Raw genomic sequence first — 15,262 nt, 5'->3', positions numbered from 1 at the left:
AACACTTTGCAGGACTGATAACATGGTCATAAATTATTACAATGGCGACATCATGACCAGTAGCCTGACGCTTCCTGGCTCCGGTTTCCACCTTCCTCGCAGAAAACATTCTCTGCATGATGTGCTAGATTGGGACCGACCGGAACCTGGCCCACAGTCGGACAATTTGCAAAGGATAGTGGATATTGTTAAAAGACCAGGTAATACGATCTTCAAACATACATGTATATTCATGTGAAAAATCAATATTATATAATTATACAAGCGCTACATTTGCAATAAGATCACAAATACTCGCACTTTTTGATTACAGTAAACCTAGACGATATCGATCCTGTGGAGGATATTATAAACGAGAAGATACTTACGCCGCAGGAGGAGTATCAGGAGACTCTCGTCTTCAATAACGCTATCAGGGAGATGTTCCTGAATCGTTTTGTACAAATGTTTTCTAGTTACGAACACTTTGTTATACAGCCAAGTCAGGTACGTGTGTGCGTAATATCATTGTTGAGGAAAACTTTTAGATATTAAAAAATTTTATACTTTGCAAATCTCACAAAGGAATTAGAGAAATAGATCGTACATTTTTAATTATATAATATTAAATGTATATCTTTGTATACATTGAAGGATAAGGATGAATGGATCAACAATAGGGACAGTATGCACGTTTTCGACAAGGCTACTTTTCTATCCGACCAGCCTACGCAGCATCTGCCGTTCCTGTCGAGATTCCTCGAGACGCAGATGTTCGCGTCTCTCGTCGACAGTAAAGTGATGTCGACGTGGAGCGAGCTCGATTTCAACATAAAAGTCTTCGACCAAAGGATCTCCCTTTTGAAGTAAGTCTTGATTACCTTTTCTTACCTGCTCGCGATTTGATCCTCGTTTACCGCGCGAATAATGGAACATAGGCAATAGGGACGCTCTTTTAATCCGGATTTAACCCGGTATTCTTCCCCGTGTCTTTCAGGAAGAAAGTCGGGGAGAGCATTATACGATCGATGCGTTACGAGCCCTGCACGAGTATCGCGGATACACAACAGATATTGGAGCAAAGATTAACCAACGTGGACTTCGAGACGAATCCGCCCGCGGAAATTCTCCCGCACCGAGCGGCGTATTTTCGGAGTTTCCCCCTGCTGGACAGCGTCGTGTTGAATAAAGAGCCCGCGCAAAGGTGCGTCACGATCGAAACTCAATCTCGACGATTTAATCTCTCGTCCCTTCAAACTTTTTTACTAATCTTTGCTCATTTATTTTGTGCTTCCTATGTAGTATACTCCGGTAAGAGACATCTCTTGATAATGATTAGTATAAAACGAAGGTCTCAAAGCGAAAGTGTGTCAAGTCTAATTTCATAAGGTTCATACATGTATGGGCGATTTTACGCGGAAGGAAATAAAATTTGCAAGTTTGCATTGCATTTTAATTCACTTTTGTTTCGAGACCTCTGAGTATACATTGCATGACGTTTATGTCGTATCACAAATTAGCAATATGCGGGTTAATAATCGATTTCTTCTATCCCGCAGCAGTAGAAGAGGACAGACGCAGTGGAAGTATAAAATGAAATCCATAGACGCGAACGGAAAGCCTGCGACGCCTCAGGAATCTCAGTCACCTCGACCTCAGACTAAACTCTCGGCGGACATGAGTCCGGCTTTGATAGCGCAGGCTAATTGGACATTCGTCGAAAAATTGCTCAAAGTATGTATTATCCCAGACGACATAAATATCTAAAAGACAACTTAGAAACGTCTGAAAGGCATTCTGCTTGTTTTAAACGTCTCTAAGATATATTTTAGACGCTTGTGCTGTCTTAAAATCGTTTTACATCTGTCTCATATAAGTAAATATCTAATGTCTTATATCAGGCTATTTAATACATTATATTACATACAATATCATAATAATATATTATTATTAATACTAATCTAGCAACATAACATAATACCATCATTCTTCTTCCTTTAAGGATTGTAAATCTAAGACGAAGAGAATGCTGGTGGAGAAAATGGGGTCGGAAGCAGTCGCGCTCGGTCATGGCGGCGAGTCTCTGTCCGATGTCGAGGAGAATACTCTAGTCGCTAGTCTCTGTGATCTACTGGAGCGGGTGTGGAGCCACGGCCTGCAAAACAAGCAGGGCAAAAGCGCGCTCTGGTCACACCTGACCATGTATCAGGAATCAGAAGAATGTAACGACGCAACCAAGTCTATAGATCCTAACTTTCTGTCCCCTGGTAAGACATTCACACACACATATATATGCATGCGCTTAAAAATTCAGCCGAATAAGCCACGATACTCCCGACTCATGTGAGCGGAGAATCATTGTACAAATTGCACAAAGTGTATTACATTTATCGAAAAATTGCTCAAAGTGTCACGAGACTTCTGTAATATTAATATCGTCTATTCCCAGACAATATAAATGTCTAAAAGACGTCTTGGAGACTTCTAAATCTAAGATTTACGAAGAATTATATGTTTAATGTTCCTATTTTGCGGAAATGCAGCGCTAGCGTGGTCTGTGCTGCGGAAACGACTCGATTGTACGTTCCAACCGTTTTACGATAAGATAAACAGTGTTATAAAAGTAGAGATTAGTTCTTCGTACGTAGATATCCTGCATTATTAGTTTTGTAAGTGATACATCAAAACTGACACATTAGTTATATGTACTATGTGTTCATGCTTCCTCGCACGCGTTATTCCTGCGAGTTACCCTTTCGGATACTCGATATGCAATCAATATCGGCGCAATTCTTATGTTCCGCTTGTTATTATTATTACATTTCAACTGTTTTATTTCTCTTCTTTTCCTTTATTTTTTGTATTTTTATGTTGTAACTAGCTAAGAAATCGCCGAATAGGTTTTTCGGAATACCGAATCGTTTGGTTTCATCCTTGAGAGGCAAAAGTATGTTCGAAATTGCGTCTTACATCAGGGACAATTTGAACGGTAAGCCATGATATTGGCTTGCCCGTAAAGAAAAGCTTTATTTGGCCGACGAACTGCACGAAAGCGATACCTACTTCTACGTTTTGTCGCGTATTCTTTAATTTTGTCATGAAGCTCGCGTGAATGTCTGATTGTGCAAAGATGTAGTAAATGACAACATATTGTTTTACACAACGATATTTGTCGCTGTTATCTGAACGTAAAGGAGCCTGTTTGTTGCGACGATTGATAACGTATAGAGAATTGCATGACAAATTGCCGTGACGAAATTGCGCACTTGATATATTGGATCAGTTTAAACATTCGATTCTAAACGAAACTACTACTAATTAATTAAACGAAACTATTACTAATTAATTTTGACTAATAAAAATCGCGCAAAAATGCTAACAGCGAGTAATAATTTCTTGCGCGGGAAGACGATAATGCAGACGATGCTTTATTCAGTTTCATTTTCTGCTTTATTCAAATCCCAGCCAGATGTGTGCAAACTTTGATAAAGTATTACAATAAAATTAAGCTATTATTTAGTTGAGAAATAATTTAATTTCGTTGAATTGCAATGCAGTCAATTTTTACTGGAAAGTCGAACCGAACTGTTTGACTGACTCGGTACTTTTCAAACGTTATGGAGAGTGTGTGCATATGTGTTTCTGAGTGTTTCTTGTACGAAGCATGATATCGCATTTGCATGTACAGTATTGTAAAAATATGTATCGAATATAACGATACGAGAATGATTGTGTTTGTTGAGAAGAATATTGTCCTTGCTCGTTTTTATCTTTGCTCGTGAACATCCTTAGTAAGAAACGTGCACATCTAAAATGTATTTTATATCGCGACAGATTTGTCGAATTTACAATTGGAGACAGACGTCTCGCCCACAAGAGGCACGGACAAGCACAAGTCGCCTGGCGAGAGGAAAACCGTAGGCCCGGAACATCTCAGACCCTTGCCGGACTCTCTGATTTTCGACATTCGTAACGTCCAAGCGATGACCGACATCAAGACGCACATTGGATATGCAAGAGCGTGGGTGCGGCTGGCACTTGAGAAAAAACTGCTGTCGCGTCATTTGAAGACATTACTGTCGGACAGCGCTCTGTTGAGGTGTGTAAAGAAAAAAATACGCCTCATATAAAAGATTAATTCACGATAACATCATACTGTTGTCTCCTCGACAATTAAATTATTTCATTATTGTTACGATCTATTATAGGAGTCAATATAAGCGATCGGCGTTTTTACGCTGCGAAGAGGAGAAAGAGCAATTTTTGTACCATCTCCTGACGCTCAACGCTGTCGACTACTTTTGCTTCACGAACAACTACCCGACGACGAAGTTGCCGTATCGTGTCGTGATATTTCCCAGCCGGAAAGCGAGCGCTGCTACGACCTCGGCTAATAGTTGGATCGCTATTTCCGGCACACTCTGCGAGACAAATCCTGTGCCCATACCGAAGGGAGCGCTTGAATTCGTATTCCATGTAAGCGCTTCATGTTTCGTGCGTTATCTCGCTGCTCTTAATAAGTGCTCATACAAAATTACGAATACCATTTGAATCGTTGATTGTATTCCAAATCAGTTAAAAGGAAGCGCACATAACATTCTGCTTACTGTCACAGTATCATTTCTGTATATTGAATATCTTTTTCTGCTTTTCAGCATAAAAACTTAGGCGTGCTGTCGACGTTACGAATCGGACATGACAACACGGGAATGTCACCGAAGTGGATGGTGGAGCACGTCGTGGTGAGGAACGAGGTGACGGGACATACGTTCAAGTTCCCTTGCGGTCGTTGGCTGGGCCGAGGAATAGATGATGGATCTACTGAGCGATTGTTAGTGGGCGCCTTAGTACCTCGAAGTATCGACAGCGAGGAGCTGGTGGAATCGTGCTCCACACCTCCGAGATGTAGATCACCTAGTATACCGAGACGTCCCATATTGTCTCAAGTCGAGCTGCAGCATATGCTCGGTATATATGCATTTGTATAATACTAGTTGTATAATCAGAAATATTTTTCTAATACTAGAAAATAACGCGTTACTTGTCACGCCGTTATAATTATGTAAATGATGAGATTGAGCGAATATCCACGTTGCTTATAGGTGAAGCTGTGAACGCTATAGTCAAATATCACTACAGGAGAGAATGCCAGGATGGTTCCTTGACAGCGCTGTTGTGCGGAGAAGGCGGCCTGGTGCCGTCCTTGGAGCAGATTTTTTTATTCGGCTTCAAGAACCAGAGAATCTTCGGCAGGAACTTCTACGTGTGGGATTATTTTCGTGAGTGCATTGCGATCATGATTTTTGAGAGGCGAGGAACCTTAGAAGAAAATATATAACGGAGATTGTTATAGTGCGCGTGAAGGAAAATTTCGAGATATCCTTGCTGGAAGAAATGGACGAGTACTCGCAGAGGCTTAACCGGGACAGAAGAGCGCATGCGGAGAGCAGCCAGAGATTCACGATTTTGAGATGTTATTGCCATCTTATCGATCAAATTAATATGTTCAGCCAGACTTTAGGAAAGGACGGCAAGTTCCAGTTATTCATCTGCCTGGCGGCGAGGTGGGTGTCAAATCGCGCGCTACGTCTTCGACATTTTTCAAGACGTACGGTCATATGCCTTTTATGTGAGACCTGGCTTGCTAGCGAATTTGACAAAGTATCAGAATAAGATGACCACGTTACAATATGTTCGTATTTCGGTTATTACAAAAACAATACACGATTTGCAGAATCGTTGTTAGTATAAAAATATAAAGGAAGATTGTTTCTATTATGTTTGTGCAGTCAATTACAACTATTGGTTGTCTGGAAAGTTGCAATTTCGAAATTCTGAAAAATCTTCCGTGTTGCGGCATTAGCATGGATTAAGTAAAAGAGAAATGTATTCGCATAAGCAGTCCGATATCCGTCGAACGAAAATCGATTCGATCGCGGTCGTTATTCGTGCTAATTCGATATTTGATGTTTCAGAGAGCAGCTACTTCATCCGATGTTACGGCCAATGAGTGACGCGCGTTCCACGACGGAAATGTACGAGGAAAACTCGTTTCTGAGGAATCCTACGCTGTTGACCTTCCTCATTCACATTCTCGAGCCGCTGAGCGAGTTCCACATTGTTCTCGAGAAGAGTTTGACTCACGGAATCTCTAGTATATGTTAGTACTTGCCGAAACGTACGGATGTACGTTGAAAAATCGTCACGGATATTTCTGTGTTCTCCCGGTGAAATATGTCCGAAAAGACGAAGACAATTTGTTAAAACTCCACGCGTATCCGCCCGACGTGATCGGCAAGAACTTGTCATCCGTCGCTCTATCGCGTTCTTAATCGCCGACGGGCTGCAGAACGAGATCAAGTCTTTCCTAGTCGGGGACACACGCGTCTCTCGGTCGCGCGATAGAAACTCGTCGTCGTGCTCCAAAAGACGACGAGCTCGATTGTTATATTACGTAGAACGATAGAGGAAGCTCGGCGAATTTTATCATTGAGATGAAAAAAGAGATTAATGAAAAGGATTTAATAATACATATACATATATATATTAAAACTAAAGACTGTTACCGGGAATGTAGCTGTATAATAGACGTTTATAGGTGACAAATTAACGGCGAGAAATTAAACGCGAGATTTATGAGATAATATAATGTTAAACAAAGAGCATAGATCCTGCCCTATTTCAGAAGCTTGCGATATTATGACCGGTGATAAAGCAAAAGAAAGGAAGAGAAATGAGAAATAATTAATATAAACGGAATATGTTCGGGCTATCTTGCCGTAACTATTAACTGGAAAATGGTGGAGAGTTCGTTGAAATATTGATACTAATGATGACTCATGTACCAAAGATGTGATCCTACTTAATCAGTAGTATTTTATATTATCGTTATTGTCATTAAGTCGTTTAGTTTCTTCATTATTCTACACTTTTCGTATATCTCAGTCGGACACACGCGCGCAATCTTTTCGAATCCCGACGTTTTACTCGCTCGCGGGGAAACTATTTTCCGAAATTTTAACATGTACGAGAAATTCGTACACGAGATACCTATATATACATACATACATATATACATACATATATATACACATAACTCGCTCACTCATACATATACATACATACCATGTTACATTACATTTTTTTAATGGCTGTGCTTCAATACTTGCGTGTTATGAGATTGAATATAACTGTCCTGAGCGTGAGTGTTGTACTAACATGACAATTTTATATTATGATGCGTATTATTACATCGGTCGTATACCGAACTTCGGCGAAGTGTATATTTCCCAAGAGTCCTTCGTACGTAACCGAGTACCTCGTGATATTTTATCCAAATGGTCGCTCTTTTATTCCGTTTCTTTTCCTGTTTTCACGCCGCCCCTCCGATGCTCCCGCGGTTTTATATTCGATCGATCATTTGTACGATACACCCGTCGGTATAGATACATGTTAATTATAACTGCGATACAAAAGAGAGAGAGAAAGAAGGAAGCGACGAAACTTTGTCGAATTGCACCGCGAACGGACCAAACGATGTGTTTAGATCGTTGTGTCTCTCTTTATCTCTTTCTCTCTCTCTCTTTCTCTCTCTCCTCGAGAAAGAGGAAAGTCCGAGTGTTACGTCGATCAGAAAATCTCGTACTCGTTTTCCTCTTGTCTAACTTATAATATGAGGAGACCATACTTCGACTACAGATCGACTTGACATTTCCTTGATCCGAAGTTGTCATTATTACCGACTTTGCATGCCCATTACCATTCTTCATAAGTAATACGAGATAATAATGTTTATTCTAAAAAAAGAGAAAGAAAGGAAATAATCCCAAAGTACAATCTTATATGCGTCTGGCGCAAACTCGCAACTGCATTCGATAGTTAAGATAACCATTCGATTTCTCGATTTCCAAAGTGCTCATCAAGTTCCCACGCGATATCGTCGGATATTTCGTCGCGATTGCGACCGAATGTGAAATTGTCGTTGGTCAAAAGCATTTTCGCCCGGCATTCTCTCGTTCGTCGTGTCTGGCGCCGGCGAAATTGCATCTTTACGATACGATGCGCGATTCTCCGATCCGTCGTTCTAATTTATCTTCATTACGCGTCGAGGCCGAGTTGACAAAATTTCGTTCTCACGCGTTGCGTATCGTGTCGTCGTTTTAATGAGAAAGAAAGAAAAAAGATGTAGAAAAACTGTGTCATTCATGAAGGGACCCAGCAAACAACGACGTCAAATGACGCATCAATGGCGTCTCTAACATTAATAACATGTCATTTGACGTAGTTCTGCTGCTTGGGGAGCGAAAAGGAAGGGCAAAGATGGATTTTCTTCCTCGAACCAATAATATTTGGACGTTATCTGGCGAGAAAGCCGATACCCTGATGTTATGTATATTGTGATCGTTTCTAGACTGAGGAAATAATATCCGTAATGTATCTTCGTAAATGTACATCGTGTCTCCTTGATTGTCGCCGGATACGTGTTGCGCGCCTCGCATTTTACGTCGCGGTCACGTCAAAGCGAAGCCGTCGAAGTGATCAGCAAATACTTCAAAACACGGGCGTTTTATACGAAAAATATCTCGAATTACATGTTTTTATCTATCTCTCTTTACTAGTATTATTGTACATGCGCACTTTATAACATAACGTATAAACAGCTCGAATGAGTACAAAATTGTGCATGGAAATAGCAAATTTGTTTATATCAATTAAATGTCTGGTGAGATATGAACAAGCCAGAAATTCCGATTGAAGTTACCAGAATTCCGTTCAAGTTAGCAAGATTTCTGGTCAAGTAGAACTCGCAACTGTTGAACTTGAAGAGAAATCTTGTCTGATTAACCCTTTCAGGACAGGAGACATCTTTTGATGTTTTACGGCCTTCATGTATTTCAGAAACTATCGACTCGATATTCACAAAAATTGGTACGTAGAGGTTTTTCGGGATGCTCTTTCCAAATTTGAAGTAAAAAGTATAAAATTCAAAATGGCGGATCAAATATAGTGATTTTCAAGATGCAAAATTATATAAATATGACTCAGTTTCCGTGGAACTTACTCTTTAAATTTGAATTAGTGAAATTCTTTACTGATTTTCAATTTCGCTCTTCTTGAAGCTCATTCAGTACCACACAAACTTTAGTTAGCAGCAGACTGGAACAAATGACATTTACAATATATTTACATATTATATACAAATATTCGATTTCAGTTCTCTAAAAAGTTTCATAGTTCAAATTTCACGGAAATTGAGTAATATTTATATTATTTGTTATTTTTCCGCCATATTGGACCAGAATTTTAAAAATCTAAATTCAGATTCAGAATTTTAAAAATCTAAATTCAGATTCGAATTCCACGACCCCAAAAATCCATAGAATACTTCCCTATAATTATCTCCCCGAGCAACCTTCCGTCCTGAAAGGGTTAACCAGAGTCTTGTTAATTTGAATAGCATTCTGGTAACTCGAAACGCAATTTTGGTTCGTTCATGTTTCATCAGACATTTGGCTAATCCGATCAAATCTCTTTTTCCGTGTATAAAAGAAAAAAAAGAACAAAGTGCGCCCCGACGACGGCGATTGCTTCTGCCACGTGACCGCGAGTGAATCGCGCCGATTCAATACTCATTGTAGTCTACACTTAAAGCCGCGATTAGTTCGAAACCCGTTTCTTACCGCGAGGTCGTTGCTCTGTATATATATACGTACGTGGATTATACCGACAAGCTTCGTGTAATGTGTGCATAAGGACTTTTACAAAGCATATGTTACGTAAGGTGTATATATTATATATTGCAAGGCATATTATTGTACAGTAGAATAAAGCATTATCATGAGGGATCTGATGGAATTCGTTAGACCATTTCGCTCGCACGGCGAGAGCGCATTTCGCGCTCCCCTCTCATCCGGGGACTCTTGACACGTTGACCGTCACGATGGGGGTCACCGGCGACCCGTGCTATGATTTCGCCGCGTTAAATTAATTTACGCGTAAGGCGTAACTAATTGCACATAACGAATTAAATGTGAGGGAGCTAATAAAAAGCTGCCTGAGGAATACACGCAGCGGAAAATGTATGCGCTCATCATCGTGACTTTGCTTATTCAAATCTCAAATTGCCGACTTCAGAGCAATTCACGAAGATCCGCGAGACGGTCAACGCATTATAATAACATGATGTAATACAGTAGTAAGGGAATGTTGATAGAACGCAGTAGTATAGTTACGAAGTAATGAAACACTCGAGAATGAGCGCTCGATTTGTGCTCTGTTTTCGACGAAATATTCACGCGTGATCTTTGTGAGGAAGTAATACACGGAGAAAATTTTATTAATAGAAATTACACTATAGCATTTTGTAACTGCGGAATATTCTTCAGTAATTGACTATCCTTTCATGTTATATGCGTTATTTATATTTTAGGAACTAAAATGTTGTGCTATTTAAAGCTCCTGGCTCCTTGCCACGGAATTCTCGACTGATGACATCAGAGATGAGAAAATATACGAAAAACGAAAAAATTCTTGCAAAATACGTTGAAATAAAAAGATATATCAATAAAATAATACTTGAAATCGATCGGGCACGTCTGTAAAATGGTCCGAACGCTTTCCTTTTGTGCCAACAACCAACAAATTTTCATAAAATTGACAAACCGTTAAATTACTGTAAAACTTGACACGCAATCTACCTTTTTAACCTATATTTCTTCATAATTTCGTCATCTTGATTCAACAGTTATTTATTGATTGTTAAAACAAAAGGAAAGTGTTCGGACTATTTTATTCATCTGCGTGATCGATCGCAAGTATCACTTTACGAATATATCTTTTTACTTCTACGTATTTTGCAAGAATTTTTGGCGTGTGTTTTCTTGCTTCTGACGTTATAAATCAAAATGGCCACGGTGCGGAGCGAGGATTTGCCTTAAAAATTTGTTATATCCCTATCATCGTTCTGGTTCGGCACAGATGGGTCTTGAATTAGGCTCTTCGAGCTATATAAGTTAATTGATCAGGGCCTGATGCAACAGTGCATTTCCACTCCTGATTACGGGTCGGATCGTGCGACGTTATCCGGGCCTTACTTGAGGTATGGAAACCGGATTGGACTCCAACAAGGCCGTAAGATGATAATCTGCTCGAGTAGACTTCTCCGCCACTGCGACTTTTGACAAGCCCTCGCCATGTATTCTACTTATTAACGCGCTCACGGTGGGTAGGTCTAAGTTTTCTTCCTTAATAACCTGAAAACCGTCGAGTGTTCGAGCAAACGACAAAAGCCGATCAAGTATTTTTCGATTTCCGATCTATCTACATTACAATTAAATTCCAGCCAAATCGATGATTCATAGTCACCTTGTTGATCACGGATCGCCTCGATCAAGAGCCTGAATCACGAGGACGCAGAGATCGATGATGATGGACGGAATCGTGGAAAATGAAGGAAGAGGATGAACGAGAGGAGGATGAAGTGATGAGACACACACAATTTGTATAAAATACCGATACTTTATTATTTTCAATCGATTTTCTTGCAACGCCGCGCAAGGACGCGCAAGGTATGTACACAGACGATCATTTACACATTACAATTCTCACCTATGCATTAAAAAGAAGTATTTACGTGCTAAAGGCATTAAAAGTAACGCATACAAGTGTCTCGTTTTCCTCACGGAGTCGGTAAAAACTACGGTACGTTCGGGCTACAACGGTTCGTTATATGCCGGGCGAAGTGTGATCTGAGGTATATCAGTGGTACTCTATTGCGCTATTACGAAACGAAAAAAGAAAACGACAAAAAAAACGAACGAACGAACAAGGAAGAGAGAAACAAAAAAAGGAAACAAAGAAAAAGAAAACCAGTCGGCACCTGGACAGATCGAAATGACGAGTTTCGTGAAAATGTATCGCGCGTGAGCATATACAATATGTCCAACCGAATGTATGTGTGTTTTATACTTATGCGTGTTGTGTGTGTGTGTGTTTATGTGTATATGTGTGTGTGTATGGGCTTTTTTACTTATAAAAGCAACGTGTATTCGACGATAGTCTCCGCGTGGGAGCTGTACAGGGTCATTCCTACGCGCGTGCACACGGAGACTATGTGCTTCCTTAGTCAGGACGAGGTTTCACGTTTCAAACTGCGCGATCTCTCTCTTTCACTCTCCTCCTCTCTCCTCGTCCTTATTAAGGAGAGAAATAGTCAACTTAATACGCTGATTCCGCGTCGCTCCTATATTTACATCGAACCCCGTGCTACATTTTTCCTCGCTTCTCTCTCTTATTGTCCTCTCTCGTAATCGATTCGCATTTTCTCACTTCCTCGCTTGCCGCGGACTTGGAACAAAACACGCCGCGGGCGAGGTGACATTCGCTCGGATCTGCGGAGATCCTTCGAACGCGTATCTTCTTCCCGATACTCGCGGGCCAGTAGAAGTCGGGACGCCTTATCCGACTGAGGAAAGTCGACGAGATCAACCGGCAGAGTCACAATTGGCTTTCATACGATTGCTCACTTGCTACTTTTTTCTCTCTTCACGGTGCTATCGCTTCTATGTACACATCTCGTTGCTTAATGAAACGCTCAAGTTACGCGCTGACGTCCCACGTGCGAGGCGACTGCTCCTTAGGAACCGATTTCAAATATTCGCGCGCGCGTGCGCGCGTATCACACACGTGTCGGCTCGCCGTGCGAAACGCGACGCAGCATTGGATTCTCTCTCGCTTTACTCTCGCTCGCATATTACATTAGTTACAATATTATATACATGCGCAGGATGAACAGTCGCGCCCCTGCTTCGCCTTCTCTCTTTCTCGAGTGTACAATTCGGGCGCGTTAGGTGAACCTCAACAAGGTAGGTCCACGAGTTACTCTCTCCGATCGTCGGAGGACCCCTCGATCCGTGAAAAGTCGAACAGTCTGTTAACGTAAGCGACTCGCAAGTTCGTCCATCTCTAATCTCGTTCTCTCGCGTGCGCGCTCGCATTGATTACGCAACTTTACATTCGTTGATTACTTGAGGAAAAGGTGGGGGAAGAGGGAAGAAAAGAAATGTCGGCGAAGACGCGTTAAAGTCGAAGTACGAAGGGAGACGAAAGGAAGAACACACAAGGCGAGGAAGTGAAAGGAAGAGAAAGGGGAAGATCAGCCGCGCGGATTTCCCGCGATATCTTTGTATTACTCGACTCCTGGTTACACATTGTACTAAGATTTGGTCAACTGACGTTATTTACGCACTAACTAACTCCTGTTTCTGGCACTGAACGTTCTCTCATTCTCTCTCATTCTCTCTCTCTCACACACGCACACACACGCGCTCTCTTTTTTCATTTCTGTCTTAATTGAGCGCGGCGGTGAGATTCGCGCGCGAACCTGAACAACTCGAAACGCCGTCCATGGCGATTCGCATGCGCCCGGATGATTCGGCTCGACCCCGTGAGTGTCGTCCGGGAGCATCGTCCGATAAATTTCCAGAGTGAATATAATTGCGAACGTGGACATCGTGTCCTTCACGCGCATGTCTTGTCCTCTCGGATCGACTCGATCAGAACTCCCGAGCGCTCAGGCGCCCGGAACCTCGCGAAAAGTCCTTAGAGTTACGTGTGACGTGGAGGATACACATATATATGTATAGAGATATCATAAATACGTTCGCGTTTATCAACCGGTACTCACGACTTTCAGCGTCACCTTCGCTCTCGAGCCGACTCGATCTCTCACTCGTGCGAGAGTCCTCGGAGTTTCACGGCGGGATAAGCGACGTTAACGCACGACACTTTGTCCGCAGGAGCACGAGTTCGCGCGAATAAACGACGACGACGACGACGACGACGCCTATCCTTCCGCTTCCTTCTAAAACTCTCGCTCGTTAAGTACTGGCAACTCCATTTTCTGTCTCGATGTATACATGTTATGTGTCACGATGACCGCGTTACTTTTTGTCGACGTACATGTTCGCATTCGACTTCGTCGTCGTGTCGCCCCGGATAAGGTAAGGCGTGAAATCGTATAAAGCGTTGCGCGGTCCGGCGATATCGCGCGATCGAGGTGACTTATCGCGCAATAGCGAAACGATACACGGGGGGGAGTCGAAATAACCGCGCGATATCGCCTGAACCGAGAAGCTAGCTCCTTTTGCTCGGAAACAAAAGCTCGGAAGGTGCTCTTTCGCGCGCGCACACGACTAACGTCGCGACGAAAGGAACCACTGCGATCGATTTTCGATCGACCATCATCTCGGGGTCGTCGCGATAGTCTTCAGTCGCGTCGTTTGGGCTCGCTCCCTGTCTCGTCATTCTCTCTTTCATTCTCACTCCTATTCTCTTTCTCTTTCTCTATTCTCCTTACACTTACGCGCGTTAATTCTTAACCGTACTCTACATATACGTATATACAGTCGCGACAACACGTTCCACGTTCCACGGCGAACGCTCGTGGGATACGAGTCGCGAATTTTTCGATTTCGCGACGAAAGGGGGAGAGGTCGACTTTTTTTGGTTTTTTTCGCTGGATCGTTCTACTACTATTTTACTCTCTCTCTCTCTCTCTCTCTCTCTCTCTCTCTCTCACGCACTCTATCTTCCTCTTTTTTTTCGCTCTCACCCCTTTCTCACACACACACACACCCACACACACACACACACAACGACACGTGCATACACTTGGCGGAAATCATTCTGTCACGCTCGAATTACTACATTACGCACATTACGGCGGGTCACAGCGCAGCGACCCTTCCTAGGAACCGCAGAGCAATAAACGAACGAACGATCGTGTCGCGTAATTCTAAGGGTAAACAGATTCGCGTCGTACATTTGGATTCAATGTCCGAAGTGCGAACGTCCCAGGACGAGACTCTAGAATACCATCGGACCGAGTCGCGCGATATAAGGCAGCGGCTTCGAATAGAAGGGGGGGAGGGGGGAAATCTTCAATTATGTAAACGTTTCGTTCGACGACTCTCTCGTCGACGAACATGACATTCCCGGGGAAAAAACGCGAGTGTTCTTACACTTAGAAAGAAAGTTCTACACGCTATCAAAGCATTTTCGAGCACACGTTTCCTGTATGAAGATATTCCAAAATTTCTCAACATAAGATGTCTCAACCTGATTCGATATCGCACGTAACACGGTCCGAGTATTCTTCCCTACTTTCGATTGTACCACACTTTCTCTCTCCCTCTCTCTCTCTCTCTCACTCTCATCAGTTTACACACGCATACGCACACTCACACATACAAATATATATATATATATATATATATATAGATAT

The 15,262-nt window shown here is 42.1% G+C and overlaps 1 protein-coding gene across 11 annotated transcripts in view; it reads left to right on the top strand.

The window, feature by feature from the left end:
- LOC116849961 (DENN domain-containing protein 5B) overlaps positions 1-10,328 on the top strand; it is a 36,512-nt gene extending 26,184 nt beyond the window's left edge. For 4 of the 11 annotated variants that reach the window (XM_032827684.1, XM_032827678.1, XM_032827685.1 and 1 more), the window contains exons 7-20: positions 13-200; positions 314-486; positions 634-845; positions 977-1,183; positions 1,282-1,290; positions 1,539-1,713; positions 1,982-2,246; positions 2,861-2,968; positions 3,814-4,078; positions 4,188-4,455; positions 4,635-4,947; positions 5,082-5,258; positions 5,333-5,543; positions 5,955-10,328. In XM_032827684.1, the coding sequence (XP_032683575.1) occupies positions 13-200; positions 314-486; positions 634-845; positions 977-1,183; positions 1,282-1,290; positions 1,539-1,713; positions 1,982-2,246; positions 2,861-2,968; positions 3,814-4,078; positions 4,188-4,455; positions 4,635-4,947; positions 5,082-5,258; positions 5,333-5,543; positions 5,955-6,144 (2,761 nt within the window). In that variant the 3' untranslated portion in view covers positions 6,145-10,328. Of the gene's footprint in view, positions 1-12; positions 201-313; positions 487-633; positions 846-976; positions 1,184-1,281; positions 1,291-1,538; positions 1,714-1,981; positions 2,247-2,522; positions 2,559-2,860; positions 2,969-3,813; positions 4,079-4,187; positions 4,456-4,634; positions 4,948-5,081; positions 5,259-5,332; positions 5,544-5,954 lie in introns of all 11 variants that reach the window. The other 7 variants (XM_032827681.1, XM_032827680.1, XM_032827676.1 and 4 more) reach the window with 6 other exon arrangements.
- The last annotated feature ends 4,934 nt before the right edge of the window (positions 10,329-15,262 follow it).

The sequence above is a fragment of the Odontomachus brunneus genome, unplaced genomic scaffold (assembly GCF_010583005.1).
Source record: "Odontomachus brunneus isolate Ranch 3 - 2012 unplaced genomic scaffold, Obru_v1 Obru_scaffold_129, whole genome shotgun sequence".
Lineage (NCBI taxonomy): Eukaryota > Metazoa > Arthropoda > Insecta > Hymenoptera > Formicidae > Odontomachus > Odontomachus brunneus.
Note: the sequence above shows the minus strand (reverse complement) of the source record. Positions and strands in the feature narration are given on the sequence as shown.